Source organism: Triticum urartu, chromosome 7A, assembly GCF_056163025.1.
Source record: "Triticum urartu cultivar PI428250 chromosome 7A, HENAU_Tu73, whole genome shotgun sequence".
In the NCBI taxonomy this organism is placed as follows: Eukaryota; Viridiplantae; Streptophyta; class Magnoliopsida; order Poales; family Poaceae; genus Triticum; species Triticum urartu.
The window spans coordinates 351,903,876-351,930,348 of NC_141879.1; the positions used below are offsets into that span (position 1 = coordinate 351,903,876).

The window sequence follows — 26,473 nt, forward strand, 5'->3', positions numbered from 1 at the left end:
ATTGCCGCAATCCCATTGAGCTTCCGCAACACCACCACCGCATCCCACTACCACCATTTTGACATTTGAGATTTTGAGTTCACGGTTTTTCCGTTTCCTAAGGTGTTTCGGCTACTTAGGGACGAGTTTACATCATCTTGGTATCTCCATCAAGATCACCGCCACTCATCATCGATACGGACGGTAACCTTCATATCATCTTGGTATCGTGGTATCCCTCCATTGTATATTTCCTTGCCATTGCATTGATAACCCCTAGCCCATTTTGCATCACTTGCCTATTGAGACTAGCCATTTGAGTATTGCCGGCAACGTTACTTGTGCACATTAGTGATCATCGAGCTACACCTCCCGTTGCATACATACCATACAATAGGTACCATCTTGTTATCATATCATCTCGTGTGCCTCAAGTTTGTTCCCGCATATACACAATAGCTATCTTGGTTTGTGCATTGTGCAAAAGTGGCCATACAAAAAAAGAGAATAAAGCTTTTAAGCAAAGAAAAAGAGTGAACAAAGAGCTTGTAAGCAAGTGCCATAGCATCATACCACATTGTCATATAAGATCATCTTGGATCATAACACCGGGAACCATATATACATAGCATACTTGGGATAGAAGTCGTTGCATTTTTGTCTCCTATAGGTTGTGCACAAGTGTCGTATCCGCCTATTGAGCAATCGTTCTAGCGTCTCTCTAGAGTTGTGCAACAAGAGCATTTTCCATGGATTCCACATTTTGAGCTCATTCCTTGGTTGCACGACCCCATTTATCTATCCGTGTGTGTGTTTCCGTGTGCCACATATTTCTATTGGTCTACTTGTTACACTTGCGAATTTGTGAATCTCTTTCAACATTATTGACTCTTGCTAACATTTTGCGTAAAAAATTTTGTGCCACTATCCTCACCGAGCTCCACCATAAGCCTTATTTGTGTAGGTGTGAGAAACCGACAAGAATTGATACCAATTGTGCTATTTCCTTGTCCACATTGGAGTGATCATTGATCCACTTTCAACTTCGGTCAAGGTACATTTGGTATTCGTTCTTCTCTTTCTACCACTCACATTATTCTCTTGGAGTGATGGATAGGCAAGGCATTTCATCTCCGGTCTTCGACAACAACGACGGCGTGAACAACTACATCACCAAAGCTTCAATCTTCGATCTAGAACGACAAATGAAAGGCGCACAATCAATATTGCGAGAGCGCATCGAGAACCTCTCCATCGACATTCGCCACTCCGAAGCGAGGAAACAGGACTACATCAACAACAAGCTTTCCGCGCACAAAGAGGAGCAAGATGAAAGGATGGAGGAGATTCGGACTTTGTTGGCCAAACGTTCTACCCCTTCATCATCCTCAAGGCGGCGACGAGCAAGTCAATCATCTTCGGAGCGCCCAAGCGACACAAGCGCAAGTCGTCCACATGTCACCTCCAAGCATCATGTGCACAACGACGATGAACGACATCTACTACGAGCTCAAGCACGACAACGACATCATCAACATGAAGATGCTCAACAAGCACAAATGCACAAGTCCCAACAAGCCCTACTTCATGCCAAGTCCAAGCTTCATGAGCATAAGAGAAGACCGCGAGACAAGCACCACCAAGATGGAGATACGGCTACAAGAACCACTTCGGCATCTTCGCCAAGTGCTATCAAGGCATCTTCTCCTTTGGACGTACGGCATCTTCGCCTACTTCCCACGAGTACGCCTACATTGACTTCATCAAGTCCAAGGCGACAACCTACAAGTGAGGGCGACACTTCCATCTTCGGAAGCCCCTCAAGGAAGATGGCCGAGCATGGGAATTTTCCTTCGGTCATGGAGACAAGCTACGAGGTGCCACATCATATGGGCCTCCAACAACAAGACGGCGACAAGAAGGTTGAGCAAGGGCCATCCCCTTCGACCATGATGACGCGCACGAATCTCTTCAACAACATGAAGACGGCGCCCATATTGGACTCATATTCCGAGTCAAGCTACGAGACCGCTCATGAGACCTTATCTTTGGTCTTCGAGGAGAGTGATGATGTGCCATCTTCGGCCTTCATCCACGGCTACGACCACGACCACGACATGATTGAGCATGGAGACATTTGCACCAACATCTCTCCGACAACGACATGTGACGAGATGCCCCAATCGCCATGTGAGGAGAGCCACCACCACATGAGTGACATGAGTGACTCCACCACATGTGACATTGAGAGCATTTCCTATGAGAGGATGAGTGTGACCACCACTAGCCCCACACTTGAGAGCATGCCACACATCCTATGTGAGGTTGAGAGCCATTTGAGTGACTCCACCAACCATATGAGTGAGAGCATCCGAGAGGGAGTGAGTGAGCCACAACACTTAGTGAGTGAGGTAGTTGACACGGCACGTGAGGCCACTTTGATTTCTAACGACTTAACCTGTACTCCTAGTGTGTTTTCTTCTTTGGTTCTAGGTCTCCTGCATGACGACACACCTACCCTCGACAAGTACATACCTCCAATGGAGATGATGATGGCCATGGTGTACGATGCTACACCCCCCACATGGTTCCATCACGATGAAGATGACCACGACTTGGTCCTCGACACCTCACCTACAACACATGAGCGATGCTCCAAAGGTAACATAGGTGATGGTGCTTCTCTTGTCCCACTAATGGACTATTTTTCGAATGATTGCTTGCATGATGTTGACACACCTATACCCATGCTTCATGCTAGTGCCACTTCTTCATGTCATAACTTACCTATTTATGATAAATATGATGACGAGCATGTTGATTTGCCTAGTTGTGATGCCATGCTCCATAGGATATCATGTGAAAATTCTATTGGTCACATCATGTTTGACAATCCATTGAACTTGTCATATGCTATGAGTGAGATCTACCATATTGCATCATTTCAATCTAAACATAGTAGCTATGCATGCCCCATTAACATAAATCCCATTTGCACTTATGTCATAGATGACGAGATGATGGTCATTGGCTTTTGTTTTTCATGTATGATATTTCCATGCTTCCTTTACATGATTTGTGCAATTCATCTACTATGCCATGCCATGATCACATTGTTCCAAATATGCATTGTTTTGAATGTTGTCAATATTCTCCAAGTGATATTTCCATTAATGCTTATGAGGAGACCCCCATAGTTTCCTCATACATATTAGGAGATTTTGATGCATTCCATACATTGCATGATTCCCATAACTGCTTGCACCATATGCATTCCATGAATAACAATGCTCTACATATATCCCATGATGCGTTACACAATTTGAGCCTCCATTATTCTATACATAACAACAAACCTATTATGATGGATGACATGTTTCTATATCACGCATCTCGTTTATTTGAGCATTGCCTATTTTGTGCTAACAAACACTTGCATGTGCGCATCATGATGGATGATGTGTACATCTACCACGCACACACAATTTTCCCTTTGTCTTTGTTTTGTGTAGGTACTCACGTATACTCATCAACCTCTCAATCCCAAGAGTTGACGAAACGAGCTCTTGAGAGCAAAGATGACTTGGGATCCCGTGAACTATCCTTTCCACCACTCTCTTCGCGCAACGACTACGCGTATCTCTTTCACTTGGCTCTCACACGGCTATGGGCTATATACCGCTTCTCGCTTCTTGCTCATTTTACTGTGTTCACTTTGCATGCTATGCTTGCTTCTATACCTTTGCCATGCAATTGTGACCCTTGCTTGCATCTACCCATGATTCATCATTATGCTACTCCTATGTGTATTTTCATGCTTGGTGGAGATCCTTGTTGCTATTGCCATGTTTATCATGTGCCTCATGCTATTGATGCTATTTTGCTCATATCTTGCATTCATGCTTGTGCTATGTCATGTGAATTATTCATGGACACTATTTGCACCCATGACATGCTTGCCATGATTCCTTCTAGTATGTTGCATCTTCGCACTACTAGCTTGCTTGACTTGATCACCATGATTTCTTGCTTTGTCGCATCACCCATGTTCAACTCTTACTCGCTTTCTTGGGTTGATGACATATATGCTCGTGCCTCTCACATGATATATTTTGTTCATTGTCGCTTGCCTCCAATTGTTGCATCTAGGATTATTGATCTTGGAGACTTGGACACTTTACTTGTGATGCATGCTTGCTTGATTGCGCCTATTCTATTTGGTTGTTCTCACATCATATGCCTCCATACTATGAAATGCTCCCTTGTCCTTTCTTATGATGAGCATGATGCATCCACTTGTTGGGTATTTTACCACATGAATGATAGGTTTTGCATCTCTGATAACCTCATTTGTTTTTCCGAGTGTTTGTCATGTTCTTTCATTTTGAAGGATTCACAAGGCGATACCGTCATGAGACAATTTGGTCATGTGAAGGCATACACGATGTGCAACACCAACATTTGCGAGAATGTCCTAAAGGTGAACTCCTTACCTTTGAGCCATCCTCAAATATGCATATTGGATGGGTCACTCTTTCATTGTTGTTTCCTTCTTGTTGTCTACATGATACATCTCATGAATGGAGGAGCGACATGGGATATTGGCTCTATGGACCTTCAAGTTGAGGAGAGCTCGGACTTAGTGGATTCACCATCGGACCACCACTTCTACCACAACATTGAGCTATGGTACAAAACCACCCATAACAAATTTGCATCTTATGCATGGATTGACTCACATTATGATTGCCTTGTTGCATCTATGTCCATGTCATCCATGATATATGAGCGTGTGCATTTCCTTAGAAAATTTGTTGTGATCTTTCTTGATGGCATATTCATACATCATGATCATATTGCCCACCATCAATTGCATGATCACATAGTCACATTGAGCACCAATTACCATGTTCATGCTTTTGATACACCGTCTCTCTATGACATCATTTTGCACCGTGGTTGCATTGATCATATTCACAACACATTTGTGTGCACATTGATTGCATTTTCTCCCATGAATGCTTTGCATATCATTCTAGATCATCTTGATAAGCTTCATGTGCTTTGTCACGAACAATCTTGTTGCACGGACTCATTCTTACATGATGGACACTTTGTGTGCTCTAACCATTGTATTTCCGAGTGTCGTTTGTGTTTGCTCTTTTTGCATGTATACCACTCCGGCGACACCTTGGAGTACTTGGATTGCGCAATGTTTTCAACTCCGTCCAACTACAAGTCCATCCACAACAACCGTTTCCATGGTGATGAGGATCACGATCCGAGGTTAGATCTTTCCCAAGGGAGGGGAGATGATGCGGAGCATCCTACGATCATCCCCATGTACACTTCGACTACTCCCCAAGCCCCAAGAGGACATACGATGAGACCTCAACCATACACCATTGGACATAAGGTGAAATCACTCCTCTTCGAACCGTCACTTTCCACATATGAGACATGGCTACTACCTCATGCATGGACCTTGCATATACTCAGGTACAACCGAGACGACCATGGAGGATCCAAGGACCAAGGCCAAGCATGGAAGAGGAGAAGGAACAAGAAGCAAGGACAAGCTTCTGGAAAGCCCGAAACTTCCGGCCTCTGCCCGGAACTTCCGGCCCCCGGACCTTTCGACCTTCCCGGAACCTCCGGCCCCGGAGTCCAGACCAGCCCCGAGCACGCCAACTCTCTGGATAGCCCGAAACCCAGTCGGAACCTGCCCAGAACTTCCAGAGCCCGGAACTTCCGGCCCCACCCGGAACTTCCGGCCTGCCTGCGTGCAAAGACTCGGGCCAAGGGCCCATGTATCCCCCCTCTCACTTACCCCTTCGTGGGCTAGCACTATATATACTCCGCCACCTCCTCCTAGTTAGGGTTAGCGTTGGTTTAGCTCATTTGAGAGATAGAGCTACGCTAATCCATATCAGATCTCCTCCGTGCGAGAGACTGCGGCCTCTTCGGAGAAGATCCCCTTGGATTCAAGCCCCCTTTCTAAGGGAAGATCCCCCCGTGGATTCAAGACCTCCTCACGGAGAAGAACCGGTTACCTCTTGTATCGTCCATTGTTGACTTTGGATCTTGTATCTCCCTTTGTGTTCATGGATCTAGCGCATGTGTGATCATTCTTGTTGGTTTGAGTGTTCTCTTGTGTTCCCCTCGTGATTTTCCCCTCATTTCCCACCTTGTGTTCTTCGCGTTCTTCATGGGATCCGCTCCTTTCGTGAAAGATCAGGCCACTAGGGTTCTACCCTACATCAAAAACCCAGCTGATACTTGTTGCCCCAGTGATAATAAATGATACCTGCCAGCTCCCCGGCTTCATTGTGAATTTATCTCCTATAGTAACTACGTTGAAGCACCTAAAAATGTAACTATGTTGACAAACCCGTGGGCCCCAACATCAGTGTAGCATTAGGAGGAAGTATTTTTTCGATGAGGCACTTGCTTGCGTACGGCCATAGACCTGGTGGGTCCCGACTATCCGCCTCTCCACGTACAGCCCTCTCCAAATTCCTATCGTTTGTTCAACATGTTCACAATGACAGACAGCGGCGTCGCGGCGAGCGCACAAAGGCGCAGGAGGAGATCCGACCACCTGAGGAAGTGTCTTATTAGTAACGAAACAACTGAACTAGCCTAGTGTCCGAGTGACAATACCCGACAGTTGTTTCGCCCGGGTTCGATTCCACCTGTGCAGAGAAAATATCTCCAAAATTTTTGCCTCTGCCTTTATTGACATGTGGATCCCAATTTTCATCTACGCACACCACGTCCAACACTTGCCAAAACTTCGTCCCTCGTTTTCTCTGTTTTTCGCACACTCGACATTGCGTGGGCATTTTGAAAATAGCATATCTTTTTGACTGTGCATCATATGAAGATGTGCTATGCATGAATGTTGATCAGCATGATCTTAACTGGTGGTAGTTCCAGTTTCGACCATGAATAAAACTTCCAAAATGATGTTAACACTGTTTGAAAAGGCCGTGTTCATATAAATGCTATGCCACTGAAAGTGCAGTTTCTTATCTGAAACTAAACTTGGAGTTTCTTATCTGAAACTGAAACTTGTAGCTTCTTCTCTGAGAATCACATTGTCTGCACTTTTATACTCCTATGAAACTACATTTTTTAAGTGCTAAAAATAGATATCTAGAATTCATAAAATACTTCATATGCCAATACTGCAAATCTGAAATTCAAAAGACATTCATATCTGAAAGTACTCTCAAAATACACAACAAAAATCATAATTCACAACCTGCGAATACTAACAACCCTAAGCTCCTCCTGACAATTCACAACCTGCCCGACTATTGGGCTGGGGGGCAGTCCCTCCTATTCCTCGGCAGCAGAGAGCCGCCCCGTGAGACAATGTGAACGGCGAGGGAGAGGACGGCGGGGAAGCATCGTCGGGCCAACTGTTTTTCTCCTTTTGCAGTTGGGTTTGGTCGATGAAGACTCCACCGGCTTGCTCTGGCACGACACCCTCACAAACGGCACCCTGTAGATGCTCGATCCTTCAATCTCTAGTGGTTGCTCCATCTGGGATCGATACTCCCACCACCGCTCCCTCACGATCGGATTCGGTGAATCTGTTTGCTCCATGGCCCATAGGAGCAGCTCTATGTAGTCCCGCACGACTCCCTCCGGGAGTATCGCCGCCTTTTCACTCTGTTGCACATATTTGGCCATGGATGTCGCCATCGCCGCTAGTTCGTCCTTGTTGTCAAACTAAGAGTGTATCTCCAACATCCTAGCTAGCTTCACAGGGTCGCCGTCTGCGATCCTCACGTATCGGTTGTAATCCTCCATCAATCTACTTCTCCACAGCACCTTCACTCACCGGCGGTAGTTTTTGAATGGAAGAGGAGAGGAGCAGCGCTGGTTTTGGATTAGAGCGGGAGAGGAGCGACACTAGTTTTGGATTGGAACAAGAGAGGAGGGGCGGTGGTTTTGAAATGGAAGAGGAGAGGAGCGGCGCTGGATGTAGATTGGAACACGAGAGGAGGGGCGGTGGTTTAAGAGGAGAAGAGTGGAAGAGCGACGCTGGTCTTGGAAGTATTTTTTGTTTTGCGTATTTTGGGTCAAAGTTTGACCACGTAGTGTATTTGACAAGCAAAATGTGAATGCATGTCACTAAAAATTGTATCGTTTGGTTCATATCTGAATGTACTTTCAAATTATATTATTTTTGCAACGTATAACATATATTTTATTTGCGAAAATCATGGTCAATTATGACCCAGAATAAAAGGGAGACTAGTTAATGTGGGGTCTCTTTCGTAATTGAAGGGTAATTGATTTTGATTTTGATCCAGTCACATCGCGCCGGCCCTCTTGTCCAATCCTAAATCGCTGCCGCACGCTCCTCTCCCTCTTCTCCATTGCAAAACCACCTCCTCTCTTCTCCAACATCTCCATTCAAAAACCATCGTCTCGCCTCTCCCTCTTCTCCATTGCAAAACCACCTCCTATCCTCTCCATCATCTCCATTCCAAAACCACCGTGTCGCCTCTCCCTCTTCTCGATTGCAAAACCACCTCCTCTCCTCTCCATCATTTCCATTCCAAAACCACCGTCTCGCCTCTCTCTCTTCTCTATTGCAAGACCACTATCTCTCCTCCCATCTTCCAAACCTAGCACCGGACCACTCAGAAGGACATTTATGGAGAGGATGCTACAACGAATCAGGCAGATCACCAGCGGCGACCAGGAAAAGTTAGCCAGGTTGAAGGAGATCCTTACTTGGTTTGACAATGAGTGGGAGATTTCAAGGACGATGAGGGCCATGTGGCAATGTATGCGAAAGAGCGAGACGGCGGCGATGTACATGTACTCCTCGGCGGCAGTCACGCCGCAGTCCTTCGAGTTCATCGAGTACCTCCTCTGGGCGATGGAGCAGACAGATTCGCCTGAGGCGAAATCCAGGCGGAGGTGGTGGGCGTACAGGTCGATGGTCGAGCACCTAGAGGATAACGAATCGATTGAGTACGGTGTGCCGTTCGTGAGGGTGCAGTGCCAGCCGGAGCCACAGGAGTATTCGTTCTCCCACCGCAAGAGGAGGCCGGATGGCATGACGTCGCTTCCCCGCCATTCTCCACGGTTCCCTTGATGCTCGCCTCATTTCAACGGCGGCGGTAGGGTTTAAGGTAAGCTTCGCACTAACCTAATCTTCCACCTGCTCATGCTTACAATCAGTGTGACAGCTAGTGAAAATCATGCATACAATCAGTCTCCGAGTACTAGGCCAATCACCCTTAAATAGCTCTAGACCTTTGGGTCAAAGTTGTGACACTGTGTACAAATAAAGAAAAATAGATTGGTGCTTCTTTCAGAAAAGAGTACTCCCTAGAAAACTGACAATATAAGCTACTAGTATTTGGTTAGAGGATTTTCTGCCGAGAAAGATCCGTCCAAAGAGAGCGCCACGCATCCCACTGGTGGTGGTGGATGCCAATGCATGCATGGAGCATGGTTGGTGTCGGTAATTTTTACTTGGCACACCTCGCACTCTACATATATGCCGGTTCCATCCGTACATTTGTGTAGTTCCACCAAAATGCAGCTGAATAACCCTGTTTGCACAGATAATGAAAAAGCGGGATGATATTATAGTGGCACTAGTTGATGAAACACACAAAATAAATAGAAGAAAATATTGTGATAGTATCATAGTATGCCATGCTGCGAGGGCGAGATGGGCCCTACGACGCCTCATACAGCATGCCACGCCTCATACTGGAAATCGTCCCAAGTTTCCCCGATACACCTTCTGCCAGTGATGAACATCAGTGTACAGCGGCAGTACAAGGAGGGGCCTTGAGAGATTAAAATCTCTATTTTTGTGCAGATCAACTAAAATTAAGCACCCCGGTTTGCAGAAATGCTTAAACATTAACAATGGAACTAGTTGATGAAACATACATTAACAAAGAGAAGCACTTTCTTTATCTACATTGGACATGAAATGATAGAGAGGACACTCGCTCTATTTGAATTGTATTATTACTTCATTTTATCAGTGATAGTAGGGTCAAGCAGGTGGCCAACGAGGTGTACCGTGCGTCGCAAGGATGAAGGCCGGGGGTGCTTAGAGTGGGATGCTGAAGCTGGCTCTTTCAGTACCTATCTTCCCCCTGATGTTTCTGTGGTAGCATTTGGGTTGTAATCCAAACTTAGTCGAGCTGGTGCTACGTCCCCCTACCTGCCTATCTTATGTGATGAACTTGTCTCCTGCTAGTACTCAGTCCGTTCTAGTAGTAGTTGCATAACTTCCCGTTTACACAGAGATGTTGTCGGATAATGGTTCTCTATGGTTGGGTTTCTTTAATGAAATCAGAGGGAACCCCCTCTTTCGAAATATAATAAAACAGTGGCAATAGCGGTGCCAAAACATTGCCTCAAATTAATAGTCCCACTAGATTAAGGTGCAAAATAATAACATTACTGCTTTATCATGGCAGTGTCAAAATAGTAGCACAAGAGCAGGATCAAATGTAGGATCTTTGGCAAATGGTCAGAACAAAAAGGAACATACCTCGTGATGGGAACCATATCTGCAGTCAACGCCATCGTAGAAGGGATGACACCAGTCACCAACATGGATGATTCAACTCATGGGACCTTTTGGTGCAGTTCACTGCTACATCTTGAGCTTGCGTTGGTTTTCCCCGACGAGGAAGGGATGATGCAGCAGAGTAGCGTAAGTATTTCCCTCAGTTTTTGAGAACCAAGGTATCAATCCAGTAGGAGCCCACGCTCAAGTCCCTCGTACCTGCACAAAACGATACCTACTCGCAACCAACGCGATTAGGGGTTGTCAATCCCTTCACGGTCACTTACGAGAGTGAGATCTGATAGATATAATATTTTTGGTATTTTTGGTATAAAAATGCAAAGTAAAAAGTAAAAGCAAAGTAAAAGGCGAAGCAAGATTAAAGTAATGGAGATTGATATGATGAGAATAGACCCAGGGGCAATAGGTTTCACTAGTGGCTTCTCTCAAGAGCATAAGTATTCTACGGTGGGTGAACAAATTACTGTTGAGCAATTGACAGAATTGAGCATAGTTATGAGAATATCTAGGCATGATCATGTATATAGGCATCACGTCCGTGACAAGTAGACCGAAACGATTCTGCATCTACTACTATTACTCCACTCATCGACCGCTATCCAGCATGCATCTAGAGTATTAAGTTAAAAACAGAGTAACGCCTTAAGCAAGATGACATGATGTAGAGAGATAAATTCATGCAATATGAAATAAACCCCATCTTGTTATCCTCGATGGCAACGATACAATACGTGCCTTGCTGCCCCTTCTGTCACTGGGAAAGGACACCGCAAGATCGAACCCAAAGCTAAGCACTTCTCCCATGGCAAGAACTACCAATCTAGTTGGCCAAACCAAACGGATAATTTGAAGAGACTTGCATAGATAACCAATCATACATAAAAGAATTCAGAGAAGATTCAAAGATTATTCATAGATAGACTTGATCATAAACCCACAATTCATCGGTCTCAACAAACACACCACAAAAAGAAGATTACATCGAATAGATCTCCACAAGAGAGGGGGAGAACGTTGTATTGAGATTCAAAGAGAGAGAATAAGCCATCTAGCTACTAACTATGGACCCGAAGGTCTGAGGTAAATTACTCACACTTCATCGGAGGGGCTATGATGATGTAGAAGCCCTCCGTGATGACGGCCCTCTTCCGGCGGAGCTCTGGAACAGGCCCCAAGATGGGATCTCGTGGACACAGAAAGTTGCGGTAGTGGAATTAGGTTTTTGGCTCCTATTCTGGTCGTTTGGGGGTACGTAGGTATATATAGGAGGAAGGAGTACGTCGGTGGAGCACTAAGGGGCCCACGAGGCAGGGGGCGCGCCCTAGGGGGCGCCCCCCACCCTCATGACCGCCTCTTTTGTTCCTTGGTGTAGGGTCCAAGTCTCCTGGATCACGTTTGGTGAGAAGATCACGTTCCCGAAGATTTTATTCCGTTTGGACTCCGTTAGATATTCTGTGTCTCCAAAACACTAAAATAGGCAAAAAACAGCAATTCTGGGCTGGGCCTCCGGTCAATAAGTTAGTCCCAAAAATAATATAAAAGTGGAAAATAAAGCCCAATATAGTCCAAAACAGTAGATAATATAGCATGGAGCAATCAAAAATTATAGATACGTTGGAGACGTATCAGGCATCCCCAAGCTTAATTCCTCCTCGTCCTTGAGTAGGTAAATGATAAAAAGAGAAATTTTGATGCGAAGTGCTACTTGGCATAATTTCAATGCAAATCTTCTTAATTGTGATATGAATATTCAGATTAGAAAGATTCAAGACAAAAGTTTATATTGACATAAAAATAATAATACTTCAAGAATACTAACAAAGCAATTATGTCCTCTCAAAATAACATGGCCAAAGAAAGTTATCCCTACAAAATCATATAGTCTGGCTATGCTCCATCTTCACCACACAAAGTATTTAAATCATGCACAACCCCGATGACAAGCCAAGCAATTGTTTCATACTCTAACTTTTTCAAAACTTTTTCAATCTTCACGCAATACATGAGCGTGAGCCATGGATATAGCACTATAGGTGGAATAGAATGGTGGTTGTGGAGAAGACAAAAAGGAGGGCAAGATAGTCTCACATCAACTAGGCGTATCAACGGGCTATGGAGATGCCCATCAATAGATATCAATGTGAGTGAGTAGGGATTGCCATGCAACAGATGCACTAGAGATGTAAATGTATGAAAGCTCAAAATGAAACTAAGTGGGTGTGCATCCAACTTGCTTGATCATGAAGACCTAGGGCAATTTGAGGAAGCTCATCATTGGAATATACAAGCCAAGTTCTATAATGTAAAATTCCGACTAGTATATGAAAGTGATAACACGAGAGACTCTCTACTATGAAGATCATGGTGCTACTTTGAAGCACAAGTGTGGTAAAAGGATAGTAGCATTGCCCCTTTTTTGGGCCTTCTTTTTTTCTTTGGCCTTTCTCTTTTTTTATATTGGGACAATGCTCTATTAAATGATGATCATCACACTTTTATTTATTTACAACTCAATGATTACAACTCGATTCTAGAACAAAGTATGACTCTATATGGATGCCTCCGGCGGTGTACCGGGATATGCAACGAATCAAGAGTGACAAGTATGAAAAAATTATGAACGGTGGCTTTGCCACAAATACTATGTCAACTACATGATCATGCTAAGCAATATGACAATGATGAATGTGTCATGATGAACTAGATGGTGGAAAGTTGCATGGCAATATATCTCGGAATGGCTATGGAAATGCCATAATAGGTAGGTATGGTGGCTGTTTTGAGGAAGGTATATGGTAGGTGTATGATACCAGCGAAAGGTGGGTGGTATTAGAGAGGCTAGCAAAGGTGGAAGGGTGAGAGTGCGAATGATCCATGGACTCAACATTAGTCATAAAGAACTCATATACTTATTGCAAAATTCTAGAAGTTATCAAAGCAAAGTATTATGCGCATGCTCCTAGGGGGATAGATTGGTAGGAAAAGACCATCGCTCGTCCCCGACCACCACTCATAAGGAAGACAATCAATAAATAAATCATGCTCCGACTTCATCACATAACGGTTCACCATACGTGCATGCTATGGGAATCACAAACTTTAACACAAGTATTCTTTAAATTCACAACTACTCAACTAGGATGACATTAATATTATCACCTCCATATCTCAAAACAATTATCGTGCTTCAATCTTTTCTTAGTATTCAACACACTCAAAAGAAAGTTTCACAAATCTTGAATACCAAGCATATTATTATTAAGCAAATTACCATGCTATTAAGACTCTCAAAATAATTAAAGTGAAGCATGAGAGATCAATAGTTTCTTTAAAAAAAATCCACCACCGTGCTCTAAAATATCTAAGTGAAGCACATAGAGCAAAATTATAACGCTCAAAAGATATAAGTGAAGTACATAGAGCAAAACTACTTAGCTCAAAAGATATAAGTGAAGCACATAGAGTATTCTATCAAATTTTAATTCATGTATGGCTCTCTCAAAAGGTGTGTACAGCAAGGATGATTGTGACATACTAAGACACAAAGACACAAATAATACAAGACGCTCCAAGCAAAACACATATCATGTTGGTGAATAAAAATATAGCTCCAAGTAAATTACTGATGGAAGTGGACGAAAGAGGGGATGCCTTCCGGGGCATCCCCAAGCTTTGACTTTTTGGTGTGCTTGGATTATCTTGGGGGTGCCATGGGTATCCCCAAGCTTAGGCTCTTGCCACTACTAGTTCCATGATCCATCAAAAGAATTCACCCAAAACTTGAAAACTTCACAACACAAAACTCAAAATAGAAAACTCGTGATCTCCGTTAGCGAAGGAAAACAAAAGACCACTTCAAGGTACTGTAATGAACTCATTCTTTATTTATATTGGTGTTAAACCTACTGTATTCCAACTTCTGTATGGATTATAAACTATTTTACTAACCATAGATTCATCAAAATAAGCAAACAACACACAAAAAACAGAATCTGTCAAAAACAGAACAGTCTGTAGTAATCTGTAGCTAGCACAAGATCTGGAACCCCAAAAATTCTAAAATAAACTGCTGGACGTGAGGAATTTATCTATTAATAATATTCAAAAATAATTAACTAAATAGCACTCTTCAAATAAAATGACATCAGTTCTCGTGAGCGCTAAAGTTTCTGTTTTTTACAGCAAGTTCAACAAGACTTTCCCCAAGTCTTCCCAACGGTTCTACTTGGCACAAACACTAATTAAACACAAAAAACACAACCAAAACAGAGGCTAAATAATTTATTTATTACTAAGCAGGAGCAAAAAGCAAGGAATAAAAATAAAATTGGGTTGCCTCCCAACAAGCGCTATCGTTTAACGCCCCTAGCTAGGCATAGAAGCGAGGATAGATCTAGGTTGTGCCGTAGTAATAAGATAGATCGGTGAAGCTCATTTCATATTCTCTACGTTCAGCAGCAAGTTTTATTTAAGCAAAAGTAATCAAAAGGGCTAAATTTAATAGGACAGAAGTCCCCAAGATCAATTTTAGGAGGTATAGGTTCCTCTTTCGGCCCTTCGTATTGTACAACCAATTCACCATTATAAGCATTCTTTTGACAGAACTTTGTGAGTCTAGACTCAAGAGAGTATCCTATCTCATTATTTCGAATAGCCAAATCATCATTATGTTTAGAGATTCTATCAATTAAAATATTGGTTGGCACCTTTTTTCTGAGGTTTTCATTAAAAGCAAGATAGTCAGGAGATTGAAAGCGCATAATTTCTTCTTGATCGAAGAGGATAGATTCTATGGGAGGACGACCAGCGTCCACCCTATAGTGCGCAAAGATTTCTTTGGCTTCTTTTATTATAAATATGAATTCATGAGCCAAAAAGATAGTAGCGGCATGCTTAACAAAGGAATGCTCAATATTAGAAAATTCTAGGAAAACTCTTTGTATAGATGGGTGCATATGCATAAATTGCCTTTCAAGTTCAACGATAAGCATGGCAATAGCGTCCGCAAGACTACTAGTTCTATGGAGAATAGAACCGCCCATAGAGGGAAAAGCACCAACATAAGTAAATAAATCTTGAATAACTCCTTTTCTAATAATATTACCACTACCAATTCAAAATCTTTTTGTATGGTAGGTAGGGGGTTCTTCAGCAGGAGCATCAGAATTTTCCATGATATTGTTATCGCCCATATTGGCGATAACTTCCCCAATTTCAGACATAACGACAAGCAAGCAAAGTAGCAACAAGCAAACAAGAGCAAACGGGAAAAGAGGCAAATAGAGAGGGAGGATAGAGAGAGAGAGGGCGAATAAAACAGCAAGGGTGAAGTGGGGGAGAGGAAAACGAGAGGCAAATGGCAAATAATATAATGCGAGAGATAGGGATTGTGATGGGTACTTGGTATGTTGACTTTTGCATAGACTCCCCGGCAACGGTGCCAGAAATCCTTCTTGCTACGTCTTGAGCTTGCGTTGGTTTTCCCCGAAGAGGAAGGGATGTTGTAACAGAGTAGCGTAAGTATTTCCCTCAGTTTTTGAGAACCAATGTATCAATCCAGTAGGAGGCCACACTCAAGTCCCTCGTACCTGCACAAAATGATAGCTACTCACAACCAACGCGATTAGGGGTTGTCAATCCCTTCACGGTCACTTACGAGAGTGAGATCTGATAGATATAATATTTTTGGTATTTTTGGTATAAAGATGCAAAGTAAAAAGTAAAAGCAAAGTAAAAGGCAAAGCAAGATTAAAGTAATGGAGATTGATATGATGAGAATAGACCCGGGGGCCATATGTTTCACTAGTGGCTTCTCTCAAGAGCATAAGTATTCTACGGTGGGTGAACAAATTACTGTTGAGCAATTGACAGAATTGAGCATAGTTATGAGAATATCTAGGCATGATCATCTATATAGGCATCACGTCCGTGCCAAGTAGACCGAAACGATTCTGCATCTACTACTGTTACTCCACTCACCGACCACTATCCAGCATGCATCTAGAGTACTAAGTTAAAAACAGAGTAACACCTTAAGCAAGATGACATGATGTAGAGAGATAAATTCATGCAATATGAAATAAAACCCATCTTGTTATCCTCGATGGCAACGATACAATACATGCCTTGCTGCCCCTTCTGTCACTGGGAAAGGACACTGCAAGATCGAACCCAAAGCTAAGCACTTCTCCCATGGCAAGAACTACCAATCTAGTTGGCCAAACCAAACGGATAATTCGAAGAGACTTGCAAAGATAACCAATCATACATAAAAGAATTCAGAGAAGATTCAAATATTATTCATAGATAGACTTGATCATAAACCCACAATTCATCGGTCTCAACAAACACACCGCAAAAAGAAGATTACATCGAATAGATCTCCACAAGAGAGGGGGAGAACGTTGTATTGAGATTCAAAGAGAGAGAAGAAGCCATCTAGCTACTAACTATGGACCCGAAGGTCTGAGATAAATTACTCACACTTCATTGGAGGGGCTATGATGATGTAGAAGCCCTCCGTGATGACAGCCCTCTTCTGGCGGAGCTCCAGAACAGGCCCCAAGATGGGATCTCGTGGATACAGAAAGTTGCGGCGCTGGAATTAGGTTTTTGGCTCCTGTTCTGATTGTTTGGGGGTACGTAGGTATATATAGGAGGAAGGAGTACGTCGGTGGAGCACCGAGGGGCCCACGAGGCAGGGGGCACGCCCTAGGGAGGGCGCCCCCCACCCTCGTGACCGCCTCTTTTGTTCCTTGGCGTAGGGTCCAAGTCTCCTGGATCACGTTGGGTGAGAAAATCATGTTCCCGAAGATTTTATTCCGTTTGGACTCCGTTTGATATTCTGTTTCCCCGAAACACTAAAATAGGCAAAAAAAACAGCAATTCTTGGCTGGGCCTCCAGTTAATAAGTTAGTCCCAAAAATAATATAAAAGTGGAAAATAAAGTCCAATATAGTCCAAAACAGTAGATAATATAGCATGGAGCAATCAAAAATTATAGATACGTTGGAGACGTATCATTCACCGAAAATGAATCAATGTCCCATGAGCTAGCAGCTGCTTCTTCTTTTTTAAAGAAAAGGGCTCCAGCCCCGGTTCCATTTCCATCAGAAAATGAAACCCACAGATGTTCTTCTTCATTAGTTGCAATAAAATTGAGCAACATCAATGTTGGTCGTGAAGCTCCTAGAATGTTCAACTATAATTTGGATATCATTTGTGCATTTCAACTAAGATCAAGCGTGAAATGTATATCTTTGTTTGCACAAAAAAAAGTGGAAAGGAGGGTGACTAACAAGTGACGAATCATGCATCAAATGAAAAAAAGCATGTTCCTTATCTGAATGGCAATCATGCAAGGACAGTAGCAATTTCTAGCAGTATTGCTAGATATTAGTGTGGGCATTAGGATTAACTATGACAACCGTTAAATATGATATTACTTTAATGGTGCCATTGCTTCATTTTACCAGCAACATTACATTAACAGCTGCTACAGAGTCGCTATTTGGGCACGGGAGAGTAGGCGGACCAGGACAGTTGCATCTCTAACGAAAAGAAGCAACTTATCTTAATGGGAAATTTAGCAGGACATGAAAAAAAGTGCCATCGATTCATATTACTGGAGGCATTACATTGAAAACAACATTGGTTTAACGTGTCCTTACTTTTAATAGTTCGACTGCTACATTTTACCAGTGGCATTACATAAGAGCGGCTCGGGGCAACAAACATCAGAAGAAGATATCTGGGTTAGTCCCATTTTTGTTTGGTATATAGCCAACTTATATTGTGTGAGGCTAGCAAATCTAGTGTTGGACTTACACTGTTGACTTGTCCTCCAGTCCCCACTTTCTTTCCTTTTTCAACCAATGGATCGGGTTTATATTGAGTTTGTAATGCGTTTCCTTTATTTCCCTATTAGACCTAGAGACCAGTTGGATAGCCAGTCTCTGCTACTTTTCGCCCCCATTATTTCCTCTTTCGACCAAGTCCTAGATTCAGGTAACAAATCTTCCCCCACCCACCCCCTTTCTTCCTTGTTTGAACGAAGTACTACTAGATTCGATGCATGAACTAGTTTTACCTATTAATAGTAAAAAATTAAGGTGGTTTTCGAATAGCCGATCGATCCTATCTACGAGGGGGCCTGAGAAATAGTAAAAGATACAAATGCAGCGACAAAAGGAGCTCAGGAAGTAGAGGAAGACCGATTTTGAAGGAAGTTATACCTCAGGGTCACCGGGATGTCGCTAGGTGGGCGGCGGGAGGCCAGATCTGCCCACACTACGGCAGTGAGGAAGAAGGGGTGGGAGGCCCTCCCTCGCCAGCAATGCTTGGGAGAGAACGACAAGGCATGCTCATCGGGACGCGCCGGCAGTGGGTAAGAGCCATTGCCGAGGACGACCGCGTGAACGTTGCACCTTCTCACCTTCCCCGACAGAGAGGATCCGGCTGGATCTGTGACCAGCGGTGAGTAGAGAGAGAGTGTGTGTGGCCACCGCTGTCGTGTTTAGATCTGGAGAGGACGAGACAGTGTGAAGAGAGCAACACTAGCAAGCAAGCGCGGATGCTCCTACCTATATAGTGGAGTACTAGTTTTCTTTTGTCTACCGGCCAGAGCCGGCTTGACCTCGGCAATGACTGCCGAGAAGTCTTCATGCACGTGCCCCGGAGGCGCAGTTGTCGTCATTTTGATCTGAAGCACCAGATTATAACATATAACATGAAAAAATGCCACATGACAAGAAATCATAACCTCACTACCCAAAGGAGACAAGATGAATCCCGACGGACAAACCAGACGAGGATCAAAGCTCAAATTAAAGATAAACTCGTAGAAAAGGGGTCCGTCGATAGATGTCCTAATTAACATAGACGGCTTGACCTAGATGGCAGCCGAGTAGTCTTCGTGCATGTGCCCCCAATGACTAGCCCAACTCAGTTGTCGCTGTTTAACCCTCGCAGTGATCCAAAGCACATGACACCTAATTTTGTGTGAAGACAAGAAACCTTTTTTAGATTTCTCACCAGAACTACAGCCCTGTACAACACTGCCGGCACGATATGTAGACGATAGCCAATCCAGGCGTGTCTGCTGGAGTCTGGTCACATGCATGGACGAACTGATCTTCCGTGTCTTGCAGGGATCGTACAGGTACCAACGTATGTACTCCTACAACACTTCTCTAGTAGTATTATCGCTCGTCTCTCTCTTCTATTAACTCACCCGACATGTGTGTGCAAATGGTCGGTTCTCAATTGCAGTCCCACATGTGTGTGCAAACGCAATATGACGCGCGTTCCATTCAGAGAGCGGCGTGCCAGACGGACAGACCGTCTGGGGTGCGACGCGAACGCGACGAGCGTGCTGTATACTCCGTACATGTGTACCGCCGTTTTCTTGAGGCTTTGCTCCATGGCGCAATCCATGGATACAAAATTAGTATATTATACTATTTAAAAGTCGAGGGCGGGGCTTTTCCCGCGCGGTAGGCGGGGCAGTTCCGCCTAGTCGGTTCGACAGAGACGCGAGACGATGAGGGAGTAGGCTGCTGCAAACGTAGGGCTGTGTGATCTGACAGTGAGTTACTGCTGGACTGGTGGGGCCCGGTGATTTGACTTGCCATTGTCATTTTAACTGCGGCGCTACAACCGGCGTGAGTCTCCTGATTCCTGACCACATCCATATAGGTGCCTCTCCTGATGCTCCACCATGTAGAGGCTGGCTCTTGCTTGAGAGCCCACTCCTCCACTTTTTCCTTGCCTCTCTCTGCCACATATGCAAAAAAACTCCATGTAAAGCGGGCTTATAGCCCACTATTATACTTGATCCTACAGGTGGTAAGCCTGCCACATAGGCATAAAGTCTGATGTGGCAAGTTAATTAAGAAGAGAGAGAGACTAGTTTGGTGACCCCAGGAAGAAACAGTGATAAGCGCGTGTACCTAGATGAAGCAAACTTAGCAACAAAAAACAAAGCACCTATGCATTGGGGACTTGAGTTGCTAAGCCATTTAATGCCCATACCACCTAATCTAAGAAACATTTCATTGGAAGAGGTCACTCCTTGGCAAATGCAATAAATACTACCGAGAAAGAGATAGAGAGAAGTAAACAAAAAATACTCTTATAGCCAACCTTATAGCTAACCTTGTTGTATGAGTGACTAAGTGATGACTATGTATGACATGCCAACATCACATAGCCTAACGCGCCGTGTTAAATCTCCAAGGGCGCGACCGCGCGAGCGAGGCGACGGTCGTGGTAGGCGCGACCATGATACGGGCTGCTGGCAGCCCTTGGATCTGAGATCGAATGGTCGCATGCTAAGTTGCTGAAAATTTGCAGAATAACCCTCCAGGATATGATATTCACCCATAGGTCTAGAATCACACCATGCAACCGTTTGATCACAGATCCTAGGGCTCTTGGAAGCCTGTATCATGGGAGAATGGAAAGCTTCGTATCACCTGTAATTTTCCCGACGCTTGACATGGCATGGAAAGCCATTTATTTGGGCGTCGAGTACACATGACATCTAATTGGGCCCCCATAGTACTATGCATGAATCCATTTATCCACCAGGCAAGCCGCTACCCTGCCATTCGCACACACCCCCCACTCGACATTTTTACAATCGATAAACCACTCCTAGTCGTCTCGTCCTTTCACATTACGACAGTTCCACTAATCCTAACCCTCCTCCCAAATCCATGGCGTCCCAAATCTCCATGATCGGTGGTGAGTACAAGGTTAGAACCATCACCGGCGATGAGTTTGATGTCATCTACGCATGTTCTTCCACAACGGTGAAAGAATGCCTTGCTCGCTTCAAACGCATGTTCGAAAACTCAAATGATGAGTGGGTCGCTGGGCTAGATGTTGAATACACCATAGTCCTGGGAAGCGAGAAGAATCTAAAGGAGGTAGAGAAGAAGAAGGCCATCGTGATCCAGGTTTGCGTGCATGACTTATGCTTGGTCTACCACATATGCCATGCCGACGTTGAGTGCAGGGAATTTAAGAAGTTCCTGAAGGGCGGATGAGTCAAAATCGTTACTGTAGACTTTAGGAACGACAAGTAAATCCTGGGTCAGATAGGCCTCATTGTAGACGACCCCTTCGACCTCCAGAAGGAAGGGCTGGTGCCCTCCCTTGATCAGCCTTCAATGTTGACCCTGGCAGGAGCCATGGTCCATCCTTCGTACGATGAACTGAAGAAACCTCCACATACATTTCATCATGCATGGCAGTGGACTATACTAGATATAGACCACATCCACTACGCTGCAATGGATGGCTACCTTTGTTTCAATATCTACAAGGATTAGATGAAGAGCAATAGCCAAGTGTGCGGTTCAAGCAAAGAAGTATCACCCAAGAGGAAGAGAGACAAGGACGAAGTCGAGGACGTGGACGAGGACTCCGAGTAAGGTGGCAGTGTCATTCCTCATGGTGGTTCTAACGCAGTGTCTACCAGATTAGTTGCTTAGTTTAATTTCTGGTGTGCTTAGTTTTATTTGAAGGGTGTGTTGTGCTGAGCCCCTAGTAGAACTATGTTATGTGAAGGTTGTGTCGTTGCTCGTTATATTTCGTACATTTCATCTTTTAGTTGGTATAGTACTACCACTCGTTTCTTCACATTATATACATACAATATATATGGCCAACATCATATAGCCAAAAGTTTAGTTGTCAAAGAATTTCAAGGTGCTTAGTTTTGTCAAAGAATTCCAGGGTGCTTAGTTTTATTTGAGGGGTGTGTTGTGCTGGACACCATTAACTTATCATTGTGAGAATCGGCTTATTTTTGTCATGTAACATGGTCAACGGGTTTGACGTGAAAATAACAATGTCTAATGGCATTTCTGAGCAAACATCTAACTTAACGATGGCATTTTTTTAGATATCTAATTGCATTTTTGAGCAGGCATCTCACGGATCGATTGCATTTTTTGAGTATTTGTAACTTCTAATGGCAAAACTGAGTAGTGATACACAACTAGTGGCATAAATAATAAGAACGCAAGAAGTAAATAGGTATGCTAATTTCTTTATTTCTTTATACCTTTGTATGCGAAACAATATACGCTGCCTCCCGCCCAGATTTTCTTTATAGAGGCAACATAGAACTATATGAGTGCCCTGTTAAATTTTGGAATTATTTCGGGTTCGTTTGGCCTTTTTTATACATTAATTGAGTTTCTGGTCATTTAATGTGCATAGTTCAAATTTGAACTACAAGCACATGCTCTCGTGCACCAAAGTTGATTGAAAAATCACATGTGTGTCCTCGGGTGAATTTCTAGGTCCCATGCAAGAAATGGGAATGAAATTCAAATATCTGGGCATCGTGGTTCGGCCGAGAACATTGAGAAGGTTGGTTTTAAAATTCTTGTAAATCCAAAACACACCTGAAAATCATGAAACTTGGCATGGTGTCATGTCATGGTACTACCATGTTGTGGTAAAAAAAATTGCAGAATAGGAACAAGTTTTGGTATAAGTTTCTTGCAAACCATAGCTTCTCTCAAGAAGGCTCGTGGTTCTGAGAGGGAACGTGTCACCTTTGTGTGCATAATTCAAATTTCAAATACAAGCACATGCCCCAGTGCACCAAAGATGGTTGAAAAACACATGTGTGTCCTCGGGTAAATTTCTAGGTCCAATGCCAGAAATGGGAATGAAATTCAAACATCTGGGCGTCATGGCTTGACTGGAAACATTAAGAAACTAGGTTTTTTAATTCCTGTAAATCCGAAACACACATGAAAATCATGAAACTTGGCTTGGTGTCATGACATGGCACCAACATGTTGTGGTAATTTTGTTGTCGGATTTGCGAAGGTGCACACATTAATAATCAACAAACTCATTTTGGAACAAGTGCTATCACGTTACAATCGGAAACACAAGTATTAGTGAAACCGTGGGCGTTCTATTTACTATTTACGTGCCGCCACGCGTCCCCTTTTTATTAGCTAGGAGGCACCGTGCAGGGTAGCTATTTGAGTACGGGAGGCGTGTGAGCCCTTTGACCTCCATCTGTCGTCCACCTCTCTCCCAAGGTCTCCATTAATGGTGCCCGAGCTTCTGTTTAATGGTGTGGCAATGTCTCACTCGACTGAGATTTAAGAGAGAGAAAAGAAAATCTGAAAAGAAAATTTTGCCTGGATCTAGATGTAAGATCCGACGGACCTATATAGCATCTACTGCGACTTATAGCAAGACTGATGAATATATATAAGGACGAAGAGAGTGGATAATATTGTATTACATAATTAGGAACATAATTAAAAAAGCCACATGCGGCTACGCCCGAAATACACAAGGGCAAAAGGAGAAGGAAGACGCATACAACGATCTGACTCGCTGATCTCTACTTTCTGTATGCGCTCCAGGTCACGGAGACTAGTTCTTGTGGCGGGCGATGATCTCTTTCATCAATTTCATGTCCTTAATATGCTGCTTGGCAGCATCCATGGATTCCTCCAACAGCCTGTTGCGCTCGATGCGGAGCATGGCATTCTCGTCCATAAGTTTCTTGATGATGACACCCGTCCTCTACAACAAGGCAGCGGTCTCCTCCTGCTGCTTCGCCCTTCCAGCTATCTTCGCCCTCAGCAGGTTGCGCTTGCCCCGGAGCTTCGCATTGCCCTCCATTAGTTGTCAGATGACGCCGGTAGCCTCGTCCTGCAACCTCGCCCAGTCGGAGATCTGATCCATCTGGCTATGGACCATCGCATGCATGCTCCTGTAAGAGTCCTCGCCTACCCGCGAGAAATTTTCCCAGGCCGCCGCGGCCCGGCGGGACCTCCATGCTGCTTCGGCGGCGCGGCGGGACATCTCTGCTGCTTCCGAGGCGTGGCCGGACCAGTCTACTACATCGACGACGCGGCGGGACCTCTGTGCTGCTACTGCTACGCGGCTAGACATGTTGGCTGCTTTCGCGGTGCGGCGGGACATCTCTCATGCTTCCTCTTCCATGCTCACCTCTCCCTGGTAAAAATCTCTCGACCGAGAACTCACGCTAGCTATGGCTTGATTGACTTGATTGATTTTTGTGGATGAGGAGTTCAGGAGGAATGTGTAGTCATCTTAGAATAGTAGTATTTATAACCGAGTACTACTAATACGCTCCTAAGTGGGAAACCGTTTAGGTTGTGATCGGTGTGAACAGGTTTGCAATTAAATATAGTGTGGTAGTAGTAGTAATTTGGAATGCGACGAGACGCGCTCAAAATTTATTGACGGTTGTAGTTTCAAAGTGCGGCACTATTCATGGATGGCGTAACATCGACACGTTTTCTCGGTCGTGGTGTAGCATATGCCATGGTACTAGTTCTTTTTCTACTGCTGTGTACGTGCAAAAACTAGCACCATCAGATACATATCTTACGCTTGGCGTTCGACAGGAATATCCTCGTGGCAAGCTATAGACTAGTCTTTTTTCAGACGCATTACACCTATCTCTCGGGACTTCTCGCACGCACCATCACTGCTCCCTAGATCGATGCCACCCACATACACTTGTACTCTGAGAAGAGGTGCACGCACGCACTCGTCCTCTGTCACACATGCATCTATAGCTACGAATTGTAGTGTTCTCAACCATCCGATTGGCTCTATCATAGGTTTCACATTGCTCCTTGGCCTTGAGATTGAGAGGGTGCTTGGATACGTTTTAGTATCATGACTAAAAGTAGTGGGACTAAAACTTGGTAGCCTCACCCATGCTTGGATCCAAATACTAAAGAGACTAAAATCAAGTTAATGAGCATTTATTATCCTCCCAACCCTCCAATCCAGAACTCACCTGTGTTAAAGGAGAGGAATTAAATGAGGAGAGAGAGGACTAATCCACATTTTAGTAGGGGGTACCCCTGACTAAAAAAATTTAGTCTCAAGACTAGTTTTAGCCCCTCTTTAGTCACGGGTGCTTGGAACTTTAGCCTCTTAAAGAGACTATTTTTAGTCAAACTAAAATAAGTCCCTTGGATCCAAGAACCCTCTGAGAAGTTTAAAACTCGGAGGCAAAGATGGAGGCGTGAGGTTTTGGTTAATGTGCGGGCCGCACACAGCACCAACACGACAAGGGCTTCTTCTGCCTAGTACGCATGCAGTCGGGTGAGTTGTCCAAGTATAGACACAACCAAGCCCTCGTCGGTATCCGCGCCTCGACTTTGGATGGTCATAGTGGAGAGTAACATAGACTAGTTACTAGTCTATGTTACTAGTACCTTCATAGTGGGTAGTGTCATATTGTATATGCATAATTTGGCAACGAGCGCTCTCTATATGTACCACCTTTTTTCTTTAATTTCATATTGTTAGTTTTGCTCCATGGCGCAATCCATCGATACTACTACTGTACAAATGTATACATTTTTTAAAACGCTAGAGGGCGGGGCAGTCTAGCTTGGTCCTTTTCACGAGAGGCTAGGGCCTTTGTGATTTGACGGCTCATTACTGCTGGAAGGCGGGGCCTTGTGATTTGACTTCTCGTATAAATGTGCCGACGACCTAAGGAGGAGCAAAGAACCGTGCGGTATACTCAAGTTTTCCATTGGAGTAGTACTATGACGGAGGAGCACGAAACACGGCAGCCCAATGCCGTATGGCAATAAAAAATGATCTAATTTGCTAGCCATCTCATTGTTAGCATTGTTCTATTCATGCCTCGCAGAGAACATGACACGTGCGGCGAAACACCCGAAGCAAAAGAAGAAACACAGGAGCAAAAGAAGAAGGAAGATTATCACCCCAAATGATCTAATTTGCCACGGAGTCATAATTGCTTCTTCATCGCCTCCACGACCTCCATCTCCCTGCGCGTATCCTCTGCCATCTTCTTCATTATGTCCATGACGCGGGATTTCTTGAAGCGAGCCTTCATCATCTGTT

General features: G+C 44.0%; 1 protein-coding gene across 1 annotated transcript in view; it reads left to right on the forward strand.

Annotated features, from left to right (window-relative positions):
- The first annotated feature begins 1,538 nt into the window (after positions 1–1,538).
- The window catches only part of LOC147959573 (uncharacterized), a 53,945-nt gene continuing 29,010 nt past the window's right edge, over positions 1,539–26,473 (forward strand). Inside the window, exons 1-2 of the mRNA XM_087532747.1 lie at positions 1,539–1,928; positions 2,085–2,898. Of these exons, the coding sequence (XP_087388873.1) occupies positions 1,539–1,928; positions 2,085–2,898 (1,204 nt within the window). The remainder of the gene's footprint in view (positions 1,929–2,084; positions 2,899–26,473) is intronic.